The sequence below is a fragment of the Pseudophryne corroboree genome, chromosome 7 (assembly GCF_028390025.1).
Source record: "Pseudophryne corroboree isolate aPseCor3 chromosome 7, aPseCor3.hap2, whole genome shotgun sequence".
Classification (NCBI taxonomy): Eukaryota; Metazoa; Chordata; class Amphibia; order Anura; family Myobatrachidae; genus Pseudophryne; species Pseudophryne corroboree.
The window spans coordinates 159,931,271-159,953,444 of NC_086450.1; the positions used below are offsets into that span (position 1 = coordinate 159,931,271).

At 48.3% G+C, this 22,174-nt stretch overlaps 1 protein-coding gene and 2 pseudogenes across 1 annotated transcript; 2 read left to right on the plus strand and 1 right to left on the minus strand.

Moving 5' to 3' along the window:
- Nucleotides 1-156: 156 nt before the first annotated feature.
- On the minus strand, nt 157-275 carry LOC134946523 (5S ribosomal RNA; annotated as a pseudogene).
- A 347-nt stretch (nt 276-622) lies between these two features.
- On the plus strand, nt 623-741 carry LOC134946535 (5S ribosomal RNA; annotated as a pseudogene).
- A 6,686-nt stretch (nt 742-7,427) lies between these two features.
- LOC134944072 (uncharacterized) lies at nt 7,428-8,799 on the plus strand. The gene is made up of 3 exons (XM_063932607.1): nt 7,428-7,861; nt 7,948-8,065; nt 8,362-8,799. The coding sequence occupies exons 1-3, from the start codon at nt 7,428-7,430 to the stop codon at nt 8,797-8,799; spliced, it is 990 nt and encodes a 329-aa protein (XP_063788677.1).
- Nucleotides 8,800-22,174: the final 13,375 nt, after the last annotated feature.

Consider the following 22,174-nt stretch of genomic DNA (forward strand, 5'->3'; position numbering starts at 1 on the left):
ATTTGTTATTCACCTATTATTTAATGTTACGCAAAATTAGAAATATCTGTGTTGATATGACCTGAACACAGAAAAAGTAAAGGAAGTTATTGAAAGAACAAGTAGTGGTGATACTGCTGTTGGTGTCCACCCTTCGGAAGAAGGGGAATAGTCCCTACTCTACAACACCGGGTATTCCCAGGGAGTCTCCTCTCAAGGTACTGACCCGGCCCAACGCTGTTTCGCTTCCAAGATCAGACGAGATCGGGCATTAGCAGCGTGGTGTGGTAGTAGAGAGGGTATCTAGAGTGCACCTATATGGAGATGGTAGAGTAAAGATTTAGAAAGATGGTCATATAGTATGTAGATCTGCTTTCCACGTTAGGCAGGGTGAAACAATTGTCACACAGTGACAAGGTGCACCCTGGATCGTGAATGAGAGTCTACAGAAAATACTTCTTACTATTCACTTCTTACTATTTTCTGTAGACTCTCATTCACGATCCAGGGTGCACCTTGTCACTGTGTGACAATTGTTTCACCCTGCCTAACGTGGAAAGCAGATCTACATACTATATGACCATCTTTCTAAATCTTTACTCTACCATCTCCATATAGGTGCACTCTCATTGGTAGATACCCTCTCTACTACCACACCACGCTGCTAATGCCCGATCTCGTCTGATCTTGGAAGCGAAACAGCGTTGGGCCGGGTCAGTACCTTGAGAGGAGACTCCCTGGGAATACCCGGTGTTGTAGAGTAGGGACTATTCCCCTTCTTCCGAAGGGTGGACACCAACAGCAGTATCACCACTACTTGTTCTTTCAATAACTTCCTTTACTTTTTCTGCGTTCAGGTCATATCAACACAGATATTTCTAATTTTGCGTAACATTAAATAATAGGTGAATAACAAATACTTGATATTAACCCGATCGTAGTGGTTTTTTTCAAGACATTTTGACCTTCTTGGTCGGTCTCATTAATACAGATTATCTGTACTGGTCAGGAGAAACGGGTGTTAGACTACCAAGTGTCTGCAGCCCTTCTAATCCTTTTCATGTGATTAACAGACCAGAACATTTTTATTTTATATTATATTATATTATATTTCCTCATGTCTTTCCTATACTTACACTTTCCTTGGATCATAGAGGGGTAATTTTTTAATTTATGATCAATAAATACAGATTTTAACATTTCCTACTAATAACTGAATAAGAAAAAATATATTTTTTTCTGTTTTTTCCAAGAGTGCGCCCACACAAGAGCTTTCTTTCTCTCCCTTTGCTAGTACTTGTGCTTTTTGGCTCTGGGCGCACCACCAATAGGGACTTTAATTGAAAGGTTTAATTTACTCCTTTCCAACAATATAACTGTCCAATTTTTGGTTTCTTATAATAATTTCTGCAATTTAGTATATACCAGTGCACGGTCGCTCTCTTTGTTCGAGAGAGAGAGTGACGACAGTGACAGCAGGGAGAGAGAGAGTGATGACAGTGACAGCAGGGAGAGAGAGAGTGACGACAATGACAGCAGGGAGACAGCGAGTGACAATAGGGACAGGGACAGTAACGACAGGGAGAAAGGGTGACAGCAGGGGAACATTACCTGACTGTGGTCAGCGGAGGCACCAATGGGCAGCGGCGGTGAGGTCCCTCTGACTGCCATTTGTTGCAGGTGGCGGCGGTGGGCAGCTGGTGGTAGTGAGCAGCGGGTGGCTGGCGGCGGTGAGCGGCGGGCGGTACCTGCTCCAGTAGTGCAGCAGCGGGCAGCCATGGCCCCTTCAGGGTCTCTTGTTCCACACTGACACCGTGGGCTGGGACTGGATTTCATGCACTGGTGGCACCGCGGGACCCTTCCCAGACGACAGGGGGGAGGTCAATCCACCACTGCCTCCACCAGTTCCCTGGCATCGCGGGAGGGCTGGGAGCAGGCGGACACCCAGCGGCATCCAGGCACAGCGGGCGGCTGCGGCGATGTAGGTCCGCAGCAGCGCCCTCCTCGGTCTGCTGTCTACGCGGCCGGCACTGGCTTCAACTCCGGGTCCCGCTGCCTATTCACCCCGCCGCTCTACTGTAACTGTGGTGACTGCTCCACAGTAGCGCCGGGTCCTGCTGCCTCTTCGGGTGATTGGACGAGCGGATCCAGCACTGGATCCGCTGTCCAATCACATCTGCCTCGCTGACAGGGGCGGGTTTCCCCTGTCAACGAGGCACTTGGATAAGTGCCGTTTTCAGCTCCGGTTTTCAATGGGCTTTGACAGCCCAGTACTTGGCCCCGCCCCTCCAGCTTGAACCAGTTCCTATAGTTAACGGGAAGCACTGTTATCAGTGCCTCCCAAACGACTTTTTAGGCTTAAAATGATTAGGATAAGATAAAGAAATTACTTGTGACACAGAATATGTGTCATAAGTATCTTCTTTATATTATTTTAATCATTAATGACAGGGGAGGCACTGCCTCCCCTGCCTCCCCTGACTGCACGTCCCTGGACCCAAGATTGCATGTAATGAATACTATGGCTAATAAATACAGGCTACCAATGAGAAAAATGTTATGCTGATGAATGGTGATAAATTACACTGTATTTGACTAGGCAAACATCAGCCCATTATATCTTCATTAACTATGTACTATTAATGAGTGAAATTTGAAGTACAAGAATACATAATTGCATGCAAATCATGATACAGGTTGAGTATCCCTTATGCAAAATGCTTGGGATCAGAGGTATTTTGGATATCGGATTTTTCCGTATTTTGGAATAATTGCATACCATAATGAGATATCATGGCGATGGGACCTAAGTCTAAGCACAGAATGCATTTATGTTTCATATACACCTTATACACACAGCCTGAAGGTCATTTTAGACAATATTTTTTATAACTTTGTGCATTAAACAAAATGTGTCTACATTCACACAATTCATTTATGTTTCATATACACCTTGTGCACACAGCCTGAAGGTCATTTAATACAATATTTTTAATAACTTTGTGTATTAAACAAAGTTTGTGTACATTGAGTCATCAAAAAACAAAGGTTTCACTATCTCACTCTCACTCAAAAAAGTCCGTATTTCGGAATATTCCGTATTTCGGAATATTTGGATATGGGATACTCAACCTGTAGTATAAATGTTGCTAAGCATAATGTGGTTGCATGGTGATCACAGAGTGAGGATTACAGAGTAACCTACCACCACATATACACACACAGTACACACTACACACACATAAAGTACACACACACACACACACACCACCACATATACACACACAGTATTTATTTATTTATTTACAGTTTCTTATATAACGCAGCATATTCCGTTGCGCATTACAATTAGAACAACAGTAATAGAACAAAACTGGGGAACAACAGTAATAGAACAAAACTGGGTAAAAACAGACAGACATAGAGGTAGGAAGGCCCTGCTCGCAAGCTTACAATCTATAGACACATAAAGTACACCCCCACCACCATATATACATATACACACTACATACACAAAAAGTACACACACCACCATCACATATACACACAGTACACTCTACACACATGCATAAAGTACACACAAACATCCCCACCACCACATATAGACACTCGGTACACACTACACACACATACGGTACACACACATTCAGTACACACACAACACACAAACAATATACACACAATAATCAAGAAGCCATTAAGCTTGCCAGGCTTCATGCAGCAACACCTCCCGTGCAGTTTGGGGGCAGAGCTTGGGACTGTGAGTGACAACAGGACCCCAAGAGGAGGAGTGACTGAAGCGGAGGGGAGTGGCAGCCACCACACTGCCTGCACAGCTCCACAGATCTCAGGTGAGAGTGCTAGAGCTGGAGGAGGCGGGGCACGGGAGAGAGGATGGCCGCTGGCAGTCTGTGACAGGAAAAAGTGTTTTGCTGTCAACGTTGTTAGTTTGCTGTGGGCCTGTTTTCAATGGGGGTCCAGGAGCTGCAGCTCCACCTGCCCCATTGTTAATCTGGCTTTGCGTGTAGCCCCGCCCCCATAGTTACATAGTGGAAGTAGGAGGACGCAGCTGTCTATGATCGGCAAATTGCTGCATAGTGGAGCCAGTGCAATTACCACTTCGTTCTGTGACTGTTATTATTGTCATGTCCCCTGTGGTGAGCTGTGTGAAGGGGGTAGGTGGGCCTCGGAGGTGCTGCAGCCCACATAACAACCGCACTCCAGTAGCTACTCCCTTGGGTATAGGTATCTGGACTACTTATAGCTATAATTTATTTTATTTATTCTTATATAGTGCAGTATATTCCATTGCGCTGGAACAGCAGTGATAACTCAAAACAGGGTAATAACAGACAGACATAGAGGCAGGAAAATCCTGCTCGCAAGCTTACAATCTATAGGAAAATAGGCAATGATACACAAGGAGTTTTTTGGTGTGCTGGATGATGTAGTCACACAAAAGAGTTGACCAGAGGTCAGGAGGATGTCAAATTAAAGAAAATATATAATTAGATATGAATATTTATTAAGGTTATGTGAGTGGTTCTGGAATTTGATAAGCTAGCCTGAAGAGGTGAGTTTTCAGGAAACGCTTGAAGGTTTGGAGACAAGAGGAGGGTCTAGTTGCGCATGAGAGAGCATTTCACAGAGTAGATGCAGCCCGAAGGAAGTCCTGCAATTGTGAATGGGAGCAAATAATGCGTGTGGATGAGAGAAACAGATCTTCTGTAGAGTGGAGAGGTCACGTTGGGAGATATTTTGAGACAAGCAGAGAGAAGTATGTTGGTGTAGTTTGGTTAATAGCCTTACTGAACACAGCTACTGCAGTACCACTCTTGACCATTGTGTGGCACTGTATTATATGTACTTACATATGCGATTAGTATTACAAAGGAACCTCTCACAATAAGAGCTGCCCTTTTTGAGGTCAGGACTTCTGAGTTTCAGCCCAGGATTGTCTTTGTGCATGCGCAGAGGGCCGTGGCGACCGCAGGGGTTGCCGGAATGGATTCGATGGAATCCCTCTCAGCATTCCGGTGCTTAGTACGTATGGGAAATGCGACTAAAAAGAATGGGTTCAACTTTGTACCGTAAAAGTAAAGATAGAAATACACTATTATACAGTACCAGCCATCACCCCAAATCTCTTAAAAATGGACTGCCGATCTCGTAGTTTCTTCGTGTGATGCGGAATAATACTGAGAGTGATCTAGCGGATATCCAGTTAAGTGAGATGGCAAATATCAGTGCCGTTTCTTGCGGCGGGCGCCCGCCGCGGCACTTCTTGAGGACTTTGAATCCCCCCTCCCCTTTCCTCCCGAGTGCCCAGCTCGGGGGGCGGGGTTTCGCGGAATTATGCGTTTGCGTCATGACGCCACAACGCAATCGCGTTATTCCGTGAAACCCCGCCCCCCGAGCTGAGCACTCGGGAGGAGGGAGAAGGGGGAGCCAAGCCGTCCGGCGGCGGCGCCGCGCAGATGAGGGAGAGGCGGCTGAAGAGCGGGAAGAACCGCTTCAAATGTAAGTCAGCCCCTCTCCCTCTCTCCCCCCCCCCCCCCACCTGCCGTACTGTGTAAAATGGGGACACCTGTCTGCCGGAATGTGTAAAATGGGGACTCTTGCCTGCCGGAATGTGTAAAATGGGGACGCAGTCTGCCGGAATGTGTTAAATGGGGACTCTTGCCTGCCTTAATGTGTAAAATAGGGACACCTGTCTGCCGGAATGTGTAAAATGTGGACACTTGCCTGCCGCAATGTGTAAAATGGGGACACTTTCCTGCCGCAATGTGTAAAATGGGGGCACGTGCCTGCCGCAATGTGTAAAATGGGGACACTTTCCTGCCGTACTGTGTAAAATAGGGGCATGTGCCTGCCGCAATGTGTAAAATGGGGACCCTTTCCTGCCGCAATGTGTAAAATGGGGGCACGTGCCTGCCGCAATGTGTAAAATGGGGGCATGTGCCTGCCGCAATGTGTAAAATGGGGGCACGTGCCTGCCACAATGTGTAAAATGGGGACACTTGCCTGTTGTACTGTGTAAAATGGGGGCACGTGCCTGCCGCAATGTGTAAAATAGGGACACCTGTCTGCCGGAATGTGTAAAATGGGGACACTTGCCTGCCGCAATGTGTAAAATGGGGACACTTTCCTGCCGCAATATGTAAAATGGGGGCACGTGCCTGCCGCAATGTGTAAAATGGGGACACATGCCTACCGTGCTGTTTAAAATGGGGACACTTGCCTGCCGTGCTGTGTAAAATGGGGTCGCGTGCCTGCTGTAATGTGTAAAATGAGGACTTTTATTTATTTTTTTATCCTGTGGTGGCCGTGATGATGAGATCAGATGAGGCCACGCCCATCTTAACAAAGCCACGTCCATTTTAATGAGGCCACGCCCCCTTGCCACATGCTTTTACTCTTTATATCTATGGGGGGGGGGGCTTCTTTTTATGTGAATGGGGGGGGGCACATTTCTAAATCTCGCACTGGTAGCCAAATTGGCTAGAAACGGCCCTGGCAAATAGGTTTGAGGAGAAGGGCTATGCACCAGGTGTGATAAGGAAGACACTCAGTAGGGCGAAACACATTTTTCAGCATGGACTAAATCTACATCGCAAGTGGCTGATAGGATGGTCATCACTACTTGATGTCAATGCTCCAGTTTTTGCCAGTTCGGTGAAGAAGAATTGGCCAATAATAGCCACTGATAAAGCATTCAAAAGTGTGAAAAAAAGCCATTAATTTCCTTTGCAGGAGGTCCTAACCTAAAACAAATATTGATGCAGCCTACAAAAAACTTTTATAGTAAACCTTCTCGCACTTGGTTGATAACTTATACCCCTTTCAGACCAAAAATGCAGGGTCTTACCCGGGAATTCGGTTCCGGGATCATGCAGGGACATTCCCGGGTTGGGCCCCGTTTATACCAGCATTTGGAGCCGGGACATCCCGGGTCGGCACCTTTCATACTGAACCCGGGATGGCCCTGCATTTTATGAGAATGTGATTAGAAATGGCCCTTTTTAAGGCCCACAAATATGAGGTCATTACAGAGAGGGAGGGAGAGAGGAAGGGAGGGCAGGCCTGCTCACCTCATTGCAGCAATCATGGCCGACGGAGTACCACTGTGTATGCCTGTGTTCCTGATTGTTTGGGCTTTACTGCTGTTTGACCCAGCAAGTGAGAGTCTGATGCAGCTTCTGACTTTGTGCTCTATAGTGCAGAGTTATACCTGGAGGAGGAGAGCTTTATTTTTGGCAGAGAGGGCCAGGACTCGGCACCAGTATTTGCGCAGGAGGAGAACCCTGATTTCGCAGACTCTGGCTTCTGTTATGCGAATTAGTACCGTGTCCGACCGAAGAATGTGGACCAGAGACCGCCCTCATGGTGATGTTTTCATGGAGACTGCGGAGGCTTATCAAGATGAGGAGTAGATGAGCCACTTTCGCATGTCATGTCCAACGTTCCAGTACCTGCTGGACCTACTCACCCCTGCACTTACTATGCAGACCACCCACTACCGGACACCCATCCAGCCAAGGAGGAGACTGGTGATTGCGCTGTGGTGGTATGCTATGCCAGGAGAGTACCGCACAATCTCCTGTTTGTTCGGTGTTGGGATCTCCACTGTCTGCACTGTTATACACCAGGTGACGAAGGCTATACTGGATACACTATACAAAAGGTTTATCTGCTTACCGCAAGGGCAGCGCCTAGATGACACCATCAAAGGCTTTGTGCAACGTGGGTACCCTCAGTGTGCCGGTGCCATCGATGGGACCCATATCCCCATCATTGCCCCCCGTGACAACCCGGCGGATTATTATAACCGCAAGGGATGGCATTCCATTGTCTTACAGGCTGTGGTTGACCATAAATACTGGTAAGTAAATTTGTCAGTGTTTTTTTTTTTTTTTTAATGCAGTGTGCCTTTATTTTTTGTAAAAATTGTTACAAAATGTCTTTTAGCTTCACTGATGTATATATTGGCTGGCCTGGGCGAGCACATGACGCTCGTGTTCTTGCCAACTCCGATTTGTACAAGATTGCGGAGGACAAGCGGGGTGGATGGCTTTTTCCCAGAGAGGTAAAAAAAATAATAAAAATAAAATAAAATAAATATATATGTATATATATATATATATATTTATATTTATTTTATTTATTTTTTATTCACACCCCCACCCCCTCCAATGTTTCTTTAAAGGGTTTGCCAGATTTCACTTTTGGTTGTCAGTTATGATGGAATATGTGTGGCCTGTAGTGTTTATCTTTGTAAAAGGTTTATTGAAATAGGAGTCCCTGTAGATTGCTGTCACCTGCTTCACCCCCATACCTGTTTCAGCAATCAGGTGATACTCATACTCTTGTATTTCTTTTCAGAAATCAAAGACAGTGGATGGGGTGGACATCCCAGTCCACATCATTGGTGATGCAGCCTACCCTTTACGCCACTGGCTAATGAAGGGGTACACCCAGCATTTGCAGCTGTCTCCCATCCAAGTGGCATATACCCATACTCTGAGTTCGGCATGGATGGTGGTGGAGAATGCCTTTGGCCGCCTGAAAGGATGTTGGCGCTGTCTCATGAAGAGGAATGATGTTGACCTCAAATTTATGCCCCATGTAGTAGCAGCCTGCTGTGTCCTTCACAACATATGTGAACTGCAGAAGGAACAGTTTCCAGAGGAGTGGACTGTGAAGGACCCTGAAGTGACACCCTCTAGTGTAGATTTGGAGGTGTCTGGTGGGCAACATTCCTCTAGTGCCGAACTCATTAGGGAAACCATTTGTACCAACCTTAACGAGATGTTAAAATAATTCATAATGTTTACAATTTTACATGAACAAAAAGTTTGCACTGTTTTATCCTTTGTTTTAATTGCACAAAACCAATCGGTTAAATGCACAGGCATATATATATATAGTAAAGCTTGGCATAAAATGAGAACATGTGGCGAACACATAGCAAACATATTAATATAAAATCCCCCAAAAACCCAATCCCACCCTTCCCCCCTTCCAAACATGAAAATTGGGACCGTATAACTGGGCCAAACTATCAAAGTTAAATACACGGTCCAAGGCAAACACTGCCTATGGCAATTGTCTATACACTTTGTAATCTGGAGATGATTCGGGTTAGGGCGGTCATAGTAGGGACCTCTAGAATACGGGGGATAACTCTGCTCAGGGACAGGAGGGGCCTGGATAGCTGGGTACATATGGGTACCCTGAATGCGAGGCAAGATGCGTTCCAGGAACTGAAATTGCCGGTCTTGGTAGTCGCACAAGATGCGTTCTTGGTGTCCCGTTATGTGCGTTATGAAGGATTGCTGCAGCTCTCTTTCCGCCTCTATAAAACGGAGTTGGCGGCATCCTCCTGTTGCTGCATGTTGTTGTCCATGTCGCGCAGTTCTTCAACCAGCACCTTTGTCATTGCCCGTGCAGCAAGCTCCACTTTGTTGACTTTGCGTTTCCGTTTGGAAACTGAAAATACTGCAAGGAGAGTAAGAAGGAAAAAAGGGCATATAAGAAAAAGCAGTGATGTGATCGTACGTGTTTGTGGCATCCTCCCATCTGCACTAGATACACTCTGCGACAGTAAACTATATGGCGGGCAGTTATGGGGGCATATAGTGCAGAATTCATGTTTATTGGAATGCGGGTGTTTAGAACAGAAATAATGGTAAGCAAGGGAAATACTATTGGTGCCTGGAGTGTCACGCCCACATCTGTTTCCTGGACAGTCACAGCGTACGCACTGTTGCCGGGTAAACTGTCTTCAGTCGGGTTGGCGGATGAGTCCAGATCGGGGTGGATAGGATCATCTTCAAATAGTATGGGGGATGATGTTGTTCGCCCGCATTGGGTACTTTCCATGCTGGACTCACTCTCCTCAGCAGCCACAAAGGGTGAGGGAGTGGCAGAGCTGGAGGATGACAGGCTGATGGGGTCACTGAGCGCAGTGTTGCAAAAAACTGATGCACATTGCTCATAAAACATCCAGTTGCGCCTTGCAGCCCCACTTTTGTTCCGGTTGTGGTCATGGATGCGGTTAAACTGTTTTTTTAGCATTTTCAGTTTATTCATCACTTGTTGTTGGCTACGGATGATGCCCCGCGAGGCCAGGGTCTTCGCTATGTTATGGTATATCTGGGCATCCTTTACAGTGCCTGTGATCTGGCGCCTGATCTCCTCTTCCCCTCTAATGCTTAAAAGCTCCCTCACCTCCTCATTTGTCCAAGACATTGCAGGGCTGCAGGAGTTAAAAAGCGCTGCGGGGGTCTGTTGTACCACAGAGCTGCAAAGTACCTGCCTCCACGCCGTGTGATGCCTCTGCGCGTCTCTGAAAAGTCACAACACCAGGAAGTGCCCAGAATAGCCAATCAGCATCAGCAAAGGCAACCCGGGAAGGCGGGACATGTCCCTGCACCGTTCATATTGGCCAGGGTCCCGGGAAGATCCCGGGACCAACCCTGGAAGAAATCAGGGTTGAAATGCAGGGGCATGGTTCCCGGGATTCTGTCCCGGGACCCTTTCACACCAGCGCTACACCCGGGTTGTTGCCGGGATCGTCCCGGGAAAATAGGCTGGTGTGAAAGGGGTATTAGAAGCCTGGTTGTGTCCACTGCTTTGGATGCACAACGTGTAATAGTATGCTCACTGGAAAATGTTTCTCGCATCCACATACAGGGAAAAAAATCCCCATGAGGCATCACGTCACATGTATGACGGATCATGTATTTACATTCTGGTGTGTCCATGCGGACCTTACTATGTGGGGAAAATGACCACTACATTTTGTGAAAGAATGAATCATTGTCTTTCCATTACACAGGCTGCTATCAATAAACAAAGTGATAAACCGGTGGCACGACATTTCCTGACAACTAAACACCAGCTGGCATCGCTTAAATGTATGATCAGGGCTGTTTCTAGACAATTTGGCTCCCAGTGCGAGATTTGAAAATGCGCCCCCCCCCCCTTGCTATAAAAAAAAAAACCTGCGTCCCCCTCCCCCCATATAGCTATAAAAAGAAAATGCATGCGCTCGCCGAAGGCGCGCGCGCTCCCGACAAGGGTAAGTGGCCTGATTAAAATGGGTGTGGTCTCATTAAAGTGGGCATGGCCTCATCTGATATCATCACGCCCACCACAGGGGGAAAAAAATAAAAATAAGAAGTCCCCATTTTACACATTACAGCAGGCAAGTGTACCAATTTAAACACAGTGCGGCAGGCAGGCGTCCCAATTTAAACACAGTGCGGCAGGCAGGCGTCCCCATTTTACACAGCGCGGCAGGCAGGTGTCCCCATTTTACACAGTACGGCAGGCAGGTGCCCCCATTTTACACAGTACGCAGGCAGGTGCCCCCATTTTACACAGTACGCAGGCAGGTGCCCCCATTTTACACAGTACGCAGGCAGGTGCCCCCATTTTACACAGTACGCAGGCAGGTGCCCCCATTTTACACAGTACACAGGCAGGTGCCCCCATTTTACACAGTACGCAGGCAGGTGTCCCCATTTTACACAGTACGCAGGCAGGTGCCCCCATTTTACACAGTACGCAGGCAGGTGCCCCCATTTTACACAGTACGCAGGCAGGTGCCCCCATTTTACACAGTACGCAGGCAGGTGCCCCCATTTTACACAGTACGCAGGCAGGTGCCCCCATTTTACACAGTGCGGCAGGCAGGTGCCCCATTTTTCACAGTGCGGCAGGCAGGTGCCCCATTTTTCACAGTGCGGCAGACAGGTGTCCCCATTTTACATAGTGCGGCAGACAGGTATCCCCATTTTACATAGTGCGGCAGACAGGTATCCCCATTTTACATAGTGCGGCAGACAGGTGTCCCCATTTTACATAGTGCGGCAGGCAGGTGTCCCCATTTTACATAGTGCGGCAGGCAGGTGTCCCCATTTTACACAGTGCGGCAGACAGGTATCCCCATTTTACATAGTGCGGCAGACAGGTATCCCCATTTTACATAGTGCGGCAGACAAGTATCCCCATTTTATATAGTGCGGCAGACAGGTATCCCCATTTTACATAGTGCGGCAGACAGGTATCCCCATTTTATATAGTGCGGCAGACAGGTATCCCCAATTTATATAGTGCGGCAGACAGGTATCCCCATTTTATATAGTGTGGCAGACAGGTATCCCCATTTTTCACAGTGCGGCATGCAGGTGTCAAGTGGGGGGGAAGGAAGAGGGAGAGAGATTATACTTACATGTTCCCGCTCTTCAGGTCCGGCCGCCTCACGTCCGCCGGCCGCCTCCTCCTTCCACGCTTATCTTCTCTCCTCCCTCTTCCCGAGCGCTCCTGCTCGGGGGGCGGAGTTTCGCGGAATGACGCGTTTGCGTCGTGACGGCACGACGCAAACGCGTCATTCCGCGAAACTCCGCCCCCCGAGCAGGAGCGCTCGGGAAGAGGGAGGAGAGGAGAAAAAGACCCACGAAGTGCCGCGGCGGGCGCCCCGTGCGGTTGCACGGCTCGCCCGCCGCTAGAAACGGCACTGTGTATGATCATCGACCATGTCACCAAATTGTTAAGGGGAGGCGACCGGGGAAGGAAATTACTCCAAAAGGAGTCCAGATGGATCCACATGCTGGACACAAAGTCACCGAGTGGACTCTATGAGAGTATGAACCTGCGTTGCTTTTTGTGATATGGAATACTTCTAGATAATTTATAGGCATGATATAAGCACTTGTTCTGTCTGGATTGCAACATATTAGTGTGGTATCTTGCAACATGTATGTTTGTGTTGTAGGTGGTGTTATATATGTTTTTGTGTGATGTGGTATTTGTTGTTGTAATAATATTCAAATGATTTGTTCTGTGTGGGACTATAAGTGTCTTTTACATTGACAAATCGTTATTTTAAATAATTGTGACATAAGTCGCCATGGCCATGTGGGTATTCATGGGCATTGGTGAGTACTAGCAACATTGTTATTGTTATTTTTTGTTTGCACTTGGCACCTTAAGAATTGTCAACAGGCGTGTGGCTGGGGACAAGTATCAAGAAGCACTGATATTGATAGATGTTCTATATCTAATCCTATTTTGTTATGTATTACAACATTGATGCGCTGAATTTACGCCCCCTTTCACTTTGGCAGTGCGCTCCCGGTCTGTGACATGTGTATATGTAATTTTTGAAGTTTTCAATTAGTATTGGATGTCTAATGGTCTGGGTAGCTATGGAGGCAGGAAATTTGCCGGGCTATGGAGTGTGGGTTGTAGCCGTTCACCCGTGCCTGTGGCAATCCTGATCAAGCCCTCAGCCATTGGTCAACATATAGTGATAGTGTGCTTGTGAGAAAGATCATTTGAGATACAAAAGTATGTGTTTCTCTAACGTCCTAGTGGATGCTGGGGACTCCGTCAGGACCATGGGGATTAGCGGCTCCGCAGGAGACAGGGCACAAAAATAAAGCTTTAGGATCAGGTGGTGTGCACTGGCTCCTCCCCCTATGACCCTCCTCCAAGCCTCAGTTAGGTTTTTGTGCCCGTCCGAGCAGGGTGCAATCTAGGTGGCTCTCCTAAAGAGCTGCTTAGAAAAAGTTTTTAGGTTTTTTATTTTCAGTGAGTCCTGCTGGCAACAGGCTCACTGCATCGAGGGACTGAGGGGAGAGAAGTCAACTCACCTGCGTGCAGGATGGATTGGCTTCTTAGGCTACTGGACACCATTACCTCCAGAGGGATCGAACACAGGCCCAGCCATGGAGTCCGGTCCCGGAGCCGCGCCGCCGACCCCCCTTGCAGATGCCGAAGATGGAAGAGGTCCAGAAGCAGGCGGCAGAAGACTTTTCAGTCTTCCTGAGGTAGCGCACAGCACTGCAGCTGTGCGCCATTGTTGTCAGCACACTTCACACAGCGGTCACGGAGGGTGCAGGGCGCTGGGGGGGCGCTCTGGGCAGCAATGTATAATACCTTTTCTCTAACGTCCTAGTGGATGCTGGGAACTCCGTAAGGACCATGGGGAATAGCGGGCTCCGAAGGAGGCTGGGCACTCTAGAAAGATCTTAGACTACCTGGTGTGCACTGGCTCCTCCCACTATGACCCTCCTCCAAGCCTCAGTTAGATTTCGTGCCCGGCCGAGGTTGGATGCACACTAGGGGCTCTCCTGAGCTCTTAGAAAGTTATAGTCTTAGAATTTGTTCTTTTCAGTGAGACCTGCTGGCAACAGGCTCACTGCAGCGAGGGACTAAGGGGAGAAGAAGCGAACTCGCCTGCTTGCAGCCGGATTGGGCTTCTTAGGCTACTGGACACCATTAGCTCCAGAGGGATCGACCGCAGGCCCAGCCTTGATGTTCGGTCCCGGAGCCGCGCCGCCGTCCCCCTTACAGAGCCAGAAGCAAGAAGATGGTCCGGAAAATCGGCGGCATGAAGACTCAGTCTTCACCAAGGTAGCGCACAGCACTGCAGCTGTGCGCCATTGCTCCTCTCACACACTTCATACTCCGGTCACTGAGGGTGCAGGGCGCTGGGGGGGGCGCCCTGAGGCAGCAATAAAAACACCTTGGCTGGCAAAAATACCTCAATATATAGCCCCAGGGGCTATATATGAGGTAAATACCCCTGCCAGAAGTTCATAAAAAACGGGAGAATAGGCCGCGAAAAAGGGGCGGAGCCTATCTCCTCAGCACACTGGCGCCATTTTCCCTCACAGCTCCGTTGGAGGGAAGCTCCCTGGCTCTCCCCTGCAGTCTACAAGGGTTAAAAAAAGAGAGAGGGGGCACTAAATTTAGGCGCAGTATACATTATATATATAGATATAAAGCTATAGGGGACATAACTCAGTTAGTCCCTGCAGTATATAGCGCTCTGGTGTGTGCTGGCATACTCTCACTCTGTCCCCCCAAAGGGCTTTTGTGGGTCCTGTCCTCGTTTAGAGCATTCCCTGTGTGTCTGCGGTGTGTCGGTACGGCTGTGTCGACATGTTGAATGAGGAGGCTTATATGGTGACGGAACAGAGGCCGATATATGTGATGTCGCCCCCTGTGGGGCCGACACCAGAGTGGATAGAGAGGTAAAAGGTATTAACCGACAGTGTCAACTCCTTACATAAAAGGGTGGATGACGTAACAGCTGTGGGACAGCCGGCTTCGCAGCCCGCGCCTGCCCAGGCGTCTCAAAGGCCATCAGGGGCTCAAAAACGCCCGCTCTCTCAGATGGCAGACACAGATGTCGACACGGAGTCTGACTCCAGTGTCGACAAGGTGGAGACATATACACAATCCAATCCGTGACTTGATCCCGGCAATAAAAAATGTGTTATACATTTCTGACTTTAACCTCTATAAATGGGTTTTAGGTTTGGGGAGAAAAAACAGGCAGTGTTTTGTTCCCCCATCAGATGAATAAATGAAGTGTGTGAAAAGCGTGGGTTCCCCCGTTAAGAAACTGGTAATTTATAAAAAGTTACTGATGGCGTACCCTTTCCCGCCAGGAGGATAAGTTACGCTGGGAGATATCCCCTAGGGTGGATAAGGCCCTCACACGTTTGTCAAAAAAGGTGGCACTGCCGTCGTAGGATACGGCCACTTTAATAGGTACCTGTTGATAAAAAAAACAGGAGGCTATCCTGAAGTCTGTATTTACACACTCAGGTACTAGACTGAGACCTGCAGATAGTGCTGCTGCAGCGTGGTTGGTGACCCTGTCAAACAGGGATAATAGTTGGCAAACATAAAAACATATTAAAGACGTTGTCTTATATATGGGGGATGCACAGAGGGATATTTTGCCGGCTGGCATCCAAAATAAATGTAATGTCCATTCTGTCAGGAGGGTATTAGAGACCTGTCACTGGACAGGTGATGCTGACTTAAAAAGCGCATAGAGAGCCTTATAAGAGTGAGGAATTATTTGGGGATGGTCTCTGGGACCTCGTATCCACAGCAACTGCTGGGAAGAAATAATTTTACCTCAGGTTTCCTCACAGAAAAAGGTACAGTCCTTTCGGCTTCAAAAAAGCAAGCGGGTCAAATGGCGCTTCCTTTCTGTACAGAGACAAGGGTAGAGGGAAAAAGCTACACCAGTCAGCCTGTTCCCAGAATCAAGATTCTTCCCCCGCCTCCTGTGAGTACACACCATGACGCGGGTGCTCCACAGGTGTAGCCAGGTACGGTGGGGGGCCGCCTCAAAAATTTCAGCAATTAGTGGGCTCGCTCACAGGTGGATCCCTGTTTCTTCCAAGTAGTATTTCAGGGGTACAAGCTGGAATTAGAGATGTCTCCCCCCAGCCGTTTCCTAAAATATGCCTTGCTGACAACTCCCTCAAGCAGGGAGGCTGTGCTAGAGGCAATTAATAAGCGGTATTCCCAGCAGGTAATACTCAAGGTGCCCCTACTTTAACAAGGACGGGGTTACTATTCCACACGGGTTGGGGTACCGAAACCGCATGGTTCGGTGTGACCCATTTTATATTTAAAATCCTTGAACATAAAAAAATTCAAGTTCAAGATGGAATCGCTCAGGGCGGTTATTGCAAGCCTGGACGAGGGGGATTACATGGTATCCCGGGACATCAAGGATGCTTACCTGCATGTCCCCATTTACCATCCTCGCCAGGAGTACCTCAGATTTGTGGTACAGGATTACCATTACCAAGTCCAGACACTGCCGTTTGGACTGTACATGGCACCGAGGGTGTTTTATCAAGGTAATGGCCGAAATGATGATACTCCTTCAAAAAAAGGGAGTTGTAATTATCCCGTAATTGGACAATCTCGTTATAAGGGCGAGGTCCAAGGAGCAGTTGGTAGTCGGGGTAGCACTATTTTGGAAAGTGCTACAACAGCATAGGTGGATTCTAAACTGTCCAAAGTCACAGCTGGTTCCTATGACACGTCTACTGTTCCTGGGGATGGTTCTGGACATAAACCACAAATAGTGTTTCTCCCGGAGGAGAAAGCCAAGGAGTTGTCATCTCTAGTCAGAGACCTCCTGAAACCAAAATAGGTAGCGGTGCATCATTGCACGCGAGTCCTGGGAAAAATGGTAGCTTCTTACGAAGCAATCCCATTAGGCAGGTTCCATACAAGAACTTTTCAGAGGGACCTGTTGGACAAGTGGTCCGGATCGCATCTTCCGATGCATAGGCTGATAACCCTGTCTCCAAGGACCAGGGTATCTCTACTGTGGTGGCTGCAGAGTGCCCATCTTCAAGAGGGCCGCAGGTTCGGCATACAGGACTAGGTCCTAGTGACCATGGATTCCAGCCTTTGAGGCTGGTGGGGCAGTCGCATAGGGAAGAAACTTCCAGGGACTTTGGTCAAGTCAGGTTATTTCCCTACACATAAATATTCTGGATCAGAGGGCCATTTACAATGCCCTGAGGCCAGCAAGGCCTCTGCTTCAAAACCAGCCGGTACTGATCCAATCAGACAACATCACGGCAGTCGCCCATGTAATCAACAGGGCGGCACAAAAAGCAGGATGGCGATGGCAGAAGCCACAAGGATTCTCCGACAGGCGGAAAATCATGTGTTAGCACTGTCAGCAGTGTTCATTCCCGGAGTGGACAACTGGGAAGCAGATCTTCTCAACAGACACGACCTCCACCCGGGAGAAGGGGGACTTCCTTCAGAAGTCTTCCAATAGGATTGTACACCATTGGGAAAGGCCACAGGTGGACATGATGGCGTCCCGCCTTAACAAAAAGCTAAAAAAGATATTGCTCCAGGTCAAGGGACCCTCAGGCGATAGCTATGGACGCTCTGGTAACACTGTGGGTGTACCAGTCGGTTTAGGTGTTCTCCCCTCTGCCTCTCATACCAAAGGTACTGAGAATAATAAGAAGGCGAGGAGTAAGAACGATACTCGTGGATGGCCAAGAAGAGCTTGGTACCCAGAACTTCAAGAATTTATATCAGAGGACCAATGGCCTCTGCCACTCAGTCAGGACCTGCGGCAGCAGGGGCCCTGTCTGTTCCAAGACTTACCGCGGCTGCGTTTGACGGCATGGCGGTTGAACGCCGGATCCTGAAGGAAAAGGGTATTCCGGAGGAAGTAATTCCTACGCTTACTAAAGCCAGGAAAGTGGTTACAGCAACTCATTATCAACGCATATGGCGAAAATATATTGCATGGTGTGAGGCCGAAAGGGCCCCAACAGAGGAATTTCAACTAGGTCGATTTCTGCATTTCCTGCAAGCAGGAGTGACTATGGGCCTTAAATTGGGTTCCATTAAGGTACAGATCTCGGCTCTGTCGATTTTCTTTCAAAAAAGAACTAGCTTCAGTACCTGAAGTTCAGACATTTATAAAAGGAGTGCTGCATGGTCAGCCCCCGTTTGTGCCTCCTGTGGCACCTTGGGATCTCAACGTGGTGTTGAGTTTTCTTAAAATCACTTTGGTTTGAACCACTAAAAACCGTGGATCTGAAATATCTCACATGGAAGGTGGTTATGTTATTGGCCTTGGCTTCTGCCAGGCGAGTATCAGAATTGGCGGCTTTGTCTTGTAAAAGCCCTTGTTTGATTTTCCATATGGATAGGGCAGAATTGAGGACTCGTCCCCAGTTTCTCCCTAAGGTGGTGTCAGCGTTTCACCTGAACCAGCCTATTGTGGTGCCTGCGGCTACTAAGGATTTGGAGGACTCCAAGTTGCTAGACGTTGTCAGGGCCCTGAAAATATATGTTTCCAGGACGGCTGGAGTCAGAAAATCTGACTCGCTGTTTATCCTATATGCACCCAACAAGCTGGGTGCTCCTGCTTCTAAGCAGACTATTGCTCGTTGGATTTGTAGTACAATTCAGCTTGCACATACTGTGGCAGGCCTGCCACAGCCAAAATCTGTCAATGCCCATTCCACAAGGAAGGTGGGCTCATCTTGGGCGGCTGCCCGAGGGGTCTCGGCTTTACAACTTTGCCGAGCAGCTACTTGGTCAGGGGCAAACACGTTTGCAAAATTCTACAAATTTGATACCCTGGCTGAGGAGGACCTGGAGTTCTCTCATTCGGTGCTGCAGAGTCATCCGCACTCTCCCGCCCGTTTGGGAGCTTTGGTATAATCCCCATGGTCCTTACGGAGTTCCCAGCATCCACTAGGACGTTAGAGAAAATAAGAATTTACTCACCGGTAATTCTGTTTCTCGTAGTCCGTAGTGGATGCTGGGCGCCCATCCCAAGTGCGGTTTATCTGCATTACTTGTACATAGTTATTGTTAACTAAATCGGGTTATTGTTGAGCCATCTGTTGAGAGGCTCTATTGTTTCATACTGTTAACTGTGTTTCATATCACGAGTTGTACGGTGTGATTGGTGTGGCTGGTATGAGTCTTACCCGGGATTCAAAATCCTTCCTTATTGTGTACGCTCGTCCGGGCACAGTACCTAACTGAGGCTTGGAGGAGGGTCATAGTGGGAGGAGCCAGTGCACACCAGGTAGTCTAAGATCTTTCTAGAGTGCCCAGCCTCCTTCGGAGCCCGCTATTCCCCATGGTCCTTACGGAGTTCCCAGCATCCACTACGGACTACGAGAAACAGAATTACCGGTGAGTAAATTCTTATTTTTATGGCTAAAAAATACATCACATATAGCCCTTGAGGCTATATGGATGTATTTAACCCCTGCCAGATCTCACAAACTCCGGAGAAGAGCCCGCCGAAATAGGGGGCGGGGCTTATTCTCCTCAGCACACAGCGCCATTTTCCTGCTCAGCTCCGCTGTGAGGAAGGCTCCCAGGACTCTCCCCTGCACTGCACTACAGAAACAGGGTAAAACAGAGAGGGGGGGCACTTTTTTTGGCGATATTACTATATTTAAGCTGCTATAAGGATACAACACTTATATAGGGTTGTTCCCATATATATTATAGCGCTTGGGTGTGTGCTGGCAAACTCTCCCTCTGTCTCCCCAAAGGGCTAGTGGGGTCCTGTCTTCAATTGAGCATTCCCTGTGTGTCTGCTGTGTGTCGGTACGTGTGTGTCGACATGTATGAGGACGATGTTGGTGTGGAGGCAGAGCAATTGCCGGTAATGGTGATGTCACCCCCCAGGGAGTCGACACCGGAATGGATGGCTTTGTTTATGGAATTACGTGATAATGTCAGCACATTACAAAAATCAGTTGACGACATGAGACGGCCGGAAAACCAGTTAGTACCTGCCCAGGCGTCTCAGACACCGTCAGGGGCTGTAAAACGCCCTTTACCTCAGTCGGTCGACACAGACCCAGACACGGACACTGAATCTAGTGTCGACGGTGAAGAAACAAACGTATTTTCCAGTAGGGCCACACGTTATATGATCACGGCAATGAAGGAGGCTTTGCATATCTCTGATACTACAAGTACCACAAAAAGGGGTATTATGTGGGGGGGTGAAAAAACTACCTGTAGTTTTTCCTGAATCAGAGGAATTGAATGATGTATGTGATGAAGCGTGGGTTAACCCAGATAGAAAAGTGCTAATTTCAAAAAAGTTATTGGCATTATACCCTTTCCCGCCAGAGGTTAGGGCGCGCTGGGAAACACCCCCTAAGGTGGATAAGGCGCTCACACGCTTATCAAAACAAGTGGCGTTACCGTCTCCTGATACGGCCGCCCTCAAGGATCCAGCTGATAGGAGGCTGGAAACTACCCTAAAAAGTATATACACACATACTGGTGTTATACTGCAACCAGCCATCGCCTCAGCCTGGATGTGCAGTGCTGGGGTGGTCTGGTCGGATTCCCTGACTGAAAATATTGATACCCTGGATAGGGACAGTATTTTACAGACTTTAGAGCAATTAAAGGATGCTTTTCTTTATATGCGAGATGCTCAGAGGGATATTTGCACTCTGGCATCGAGAGTAAGTGCGATGTCCATATCTGCCAGAAGAAGTTTATGGACACGACAGTGGTCAGGTGATGCGGATTCCAAACGGCATATGGAAGTATTGCCGTATAAAGGGGAGGAATTATTTGGCATCGGTCTATCGGATTTGGTGGCCACGGCAACTGCCGGGAAATCCACCTTTTTACCTCAGACCCCCTCCCAACAGAAAAAGACACCGTCTTTTCAGCCGCAGTCCTTTCGGTCCTATAAGAAGCGGGCAAAAGGACAGTCATATCTGCCCCGAGGCAGAGGAAAGGGTAAGAGAGGGCAGCAAGCAGCTCCTTCCCAGGAACAGAAGCCCTCCGCGGGTTCTGCAAAGCCCTCAGCATGACGCTGGGGCTTTACAAGCGGACTCAGGAACGGTGGGGGGTCGACTCAAGAATTTCAGCGCGCAGTGGGCTTGCTCACAGGTGGACCCCTGGATCCTGCAGGTAGTATCTCAGGGTTACAGGTTGGAATTCGAGAAGTCTCCCCCTCGCCGGTTCCTAAAGTCTGCTTTGCCAACGTCTCCCTCAGACAGGGCGACGGTATTGGAAGCCATTCACAAGCTGTTTTCTCAGCAGGTGATAGTCAAGGTACCCCTCCTACAACAGGAAAAGGGGTATTACTCCACGCTATTTGTGGTACCGAAGCCGGACGGCTCGGTAAGACCTATTCTAAATCTGAAATCTTTGAACCTGTACATACAAAAATTCAAGTTCAAGATGGAATCACTCAGAGCAGTGATAGCGAATCTGGAAGAAGGGGACTTTATGGTGTCCCTGGACATAAAAGATGCTTACCTGCATGTCCCAATTTGCCCTTCACATCAAGGGTACCTCAGGTTCGTGGTGCAAAACTGTCATTATCAGTTTCAGACGCTGCCGTTTGGATTGTCCACGGCACCTCGGGTCTTTACCAAGGTAATGGCCGAAATGATGATTCTTCTGCGAAGAAGAGGCGTATTAATTATCCCTTACTTGGACGATCTCCTGATAAGGGCAAGGTCCAGAGAACAGCTGGAGGACGGAGTAGCACTTACCCAAGTAGTGCTGCAACAACACGGGTGGATTCTGAATTTTCCAAAATCTCAGTTGACCCCGACAACACGTCTGCTGTTCCTGGGAATGATTCTGGACACGGTTCAGAAAAAGGTGTTTCTTCCGGAGGAGAAAGCCAAGGAGTTTTCCAAACTTGTCAGGAACCTCCTAAAACCAGGAAAAGTGTCTGTGCATCAATGCACAAGAGTCCTGGGAAAGATGGTGGCTTCTTACGAAGCAATCCCATTCGGCAGATTCCACGCACGAACTTTTCAGTGGGATCTGCTGGACAAATGGTCCGGATCGCATCTGCAGATGCATCAGCGGATAA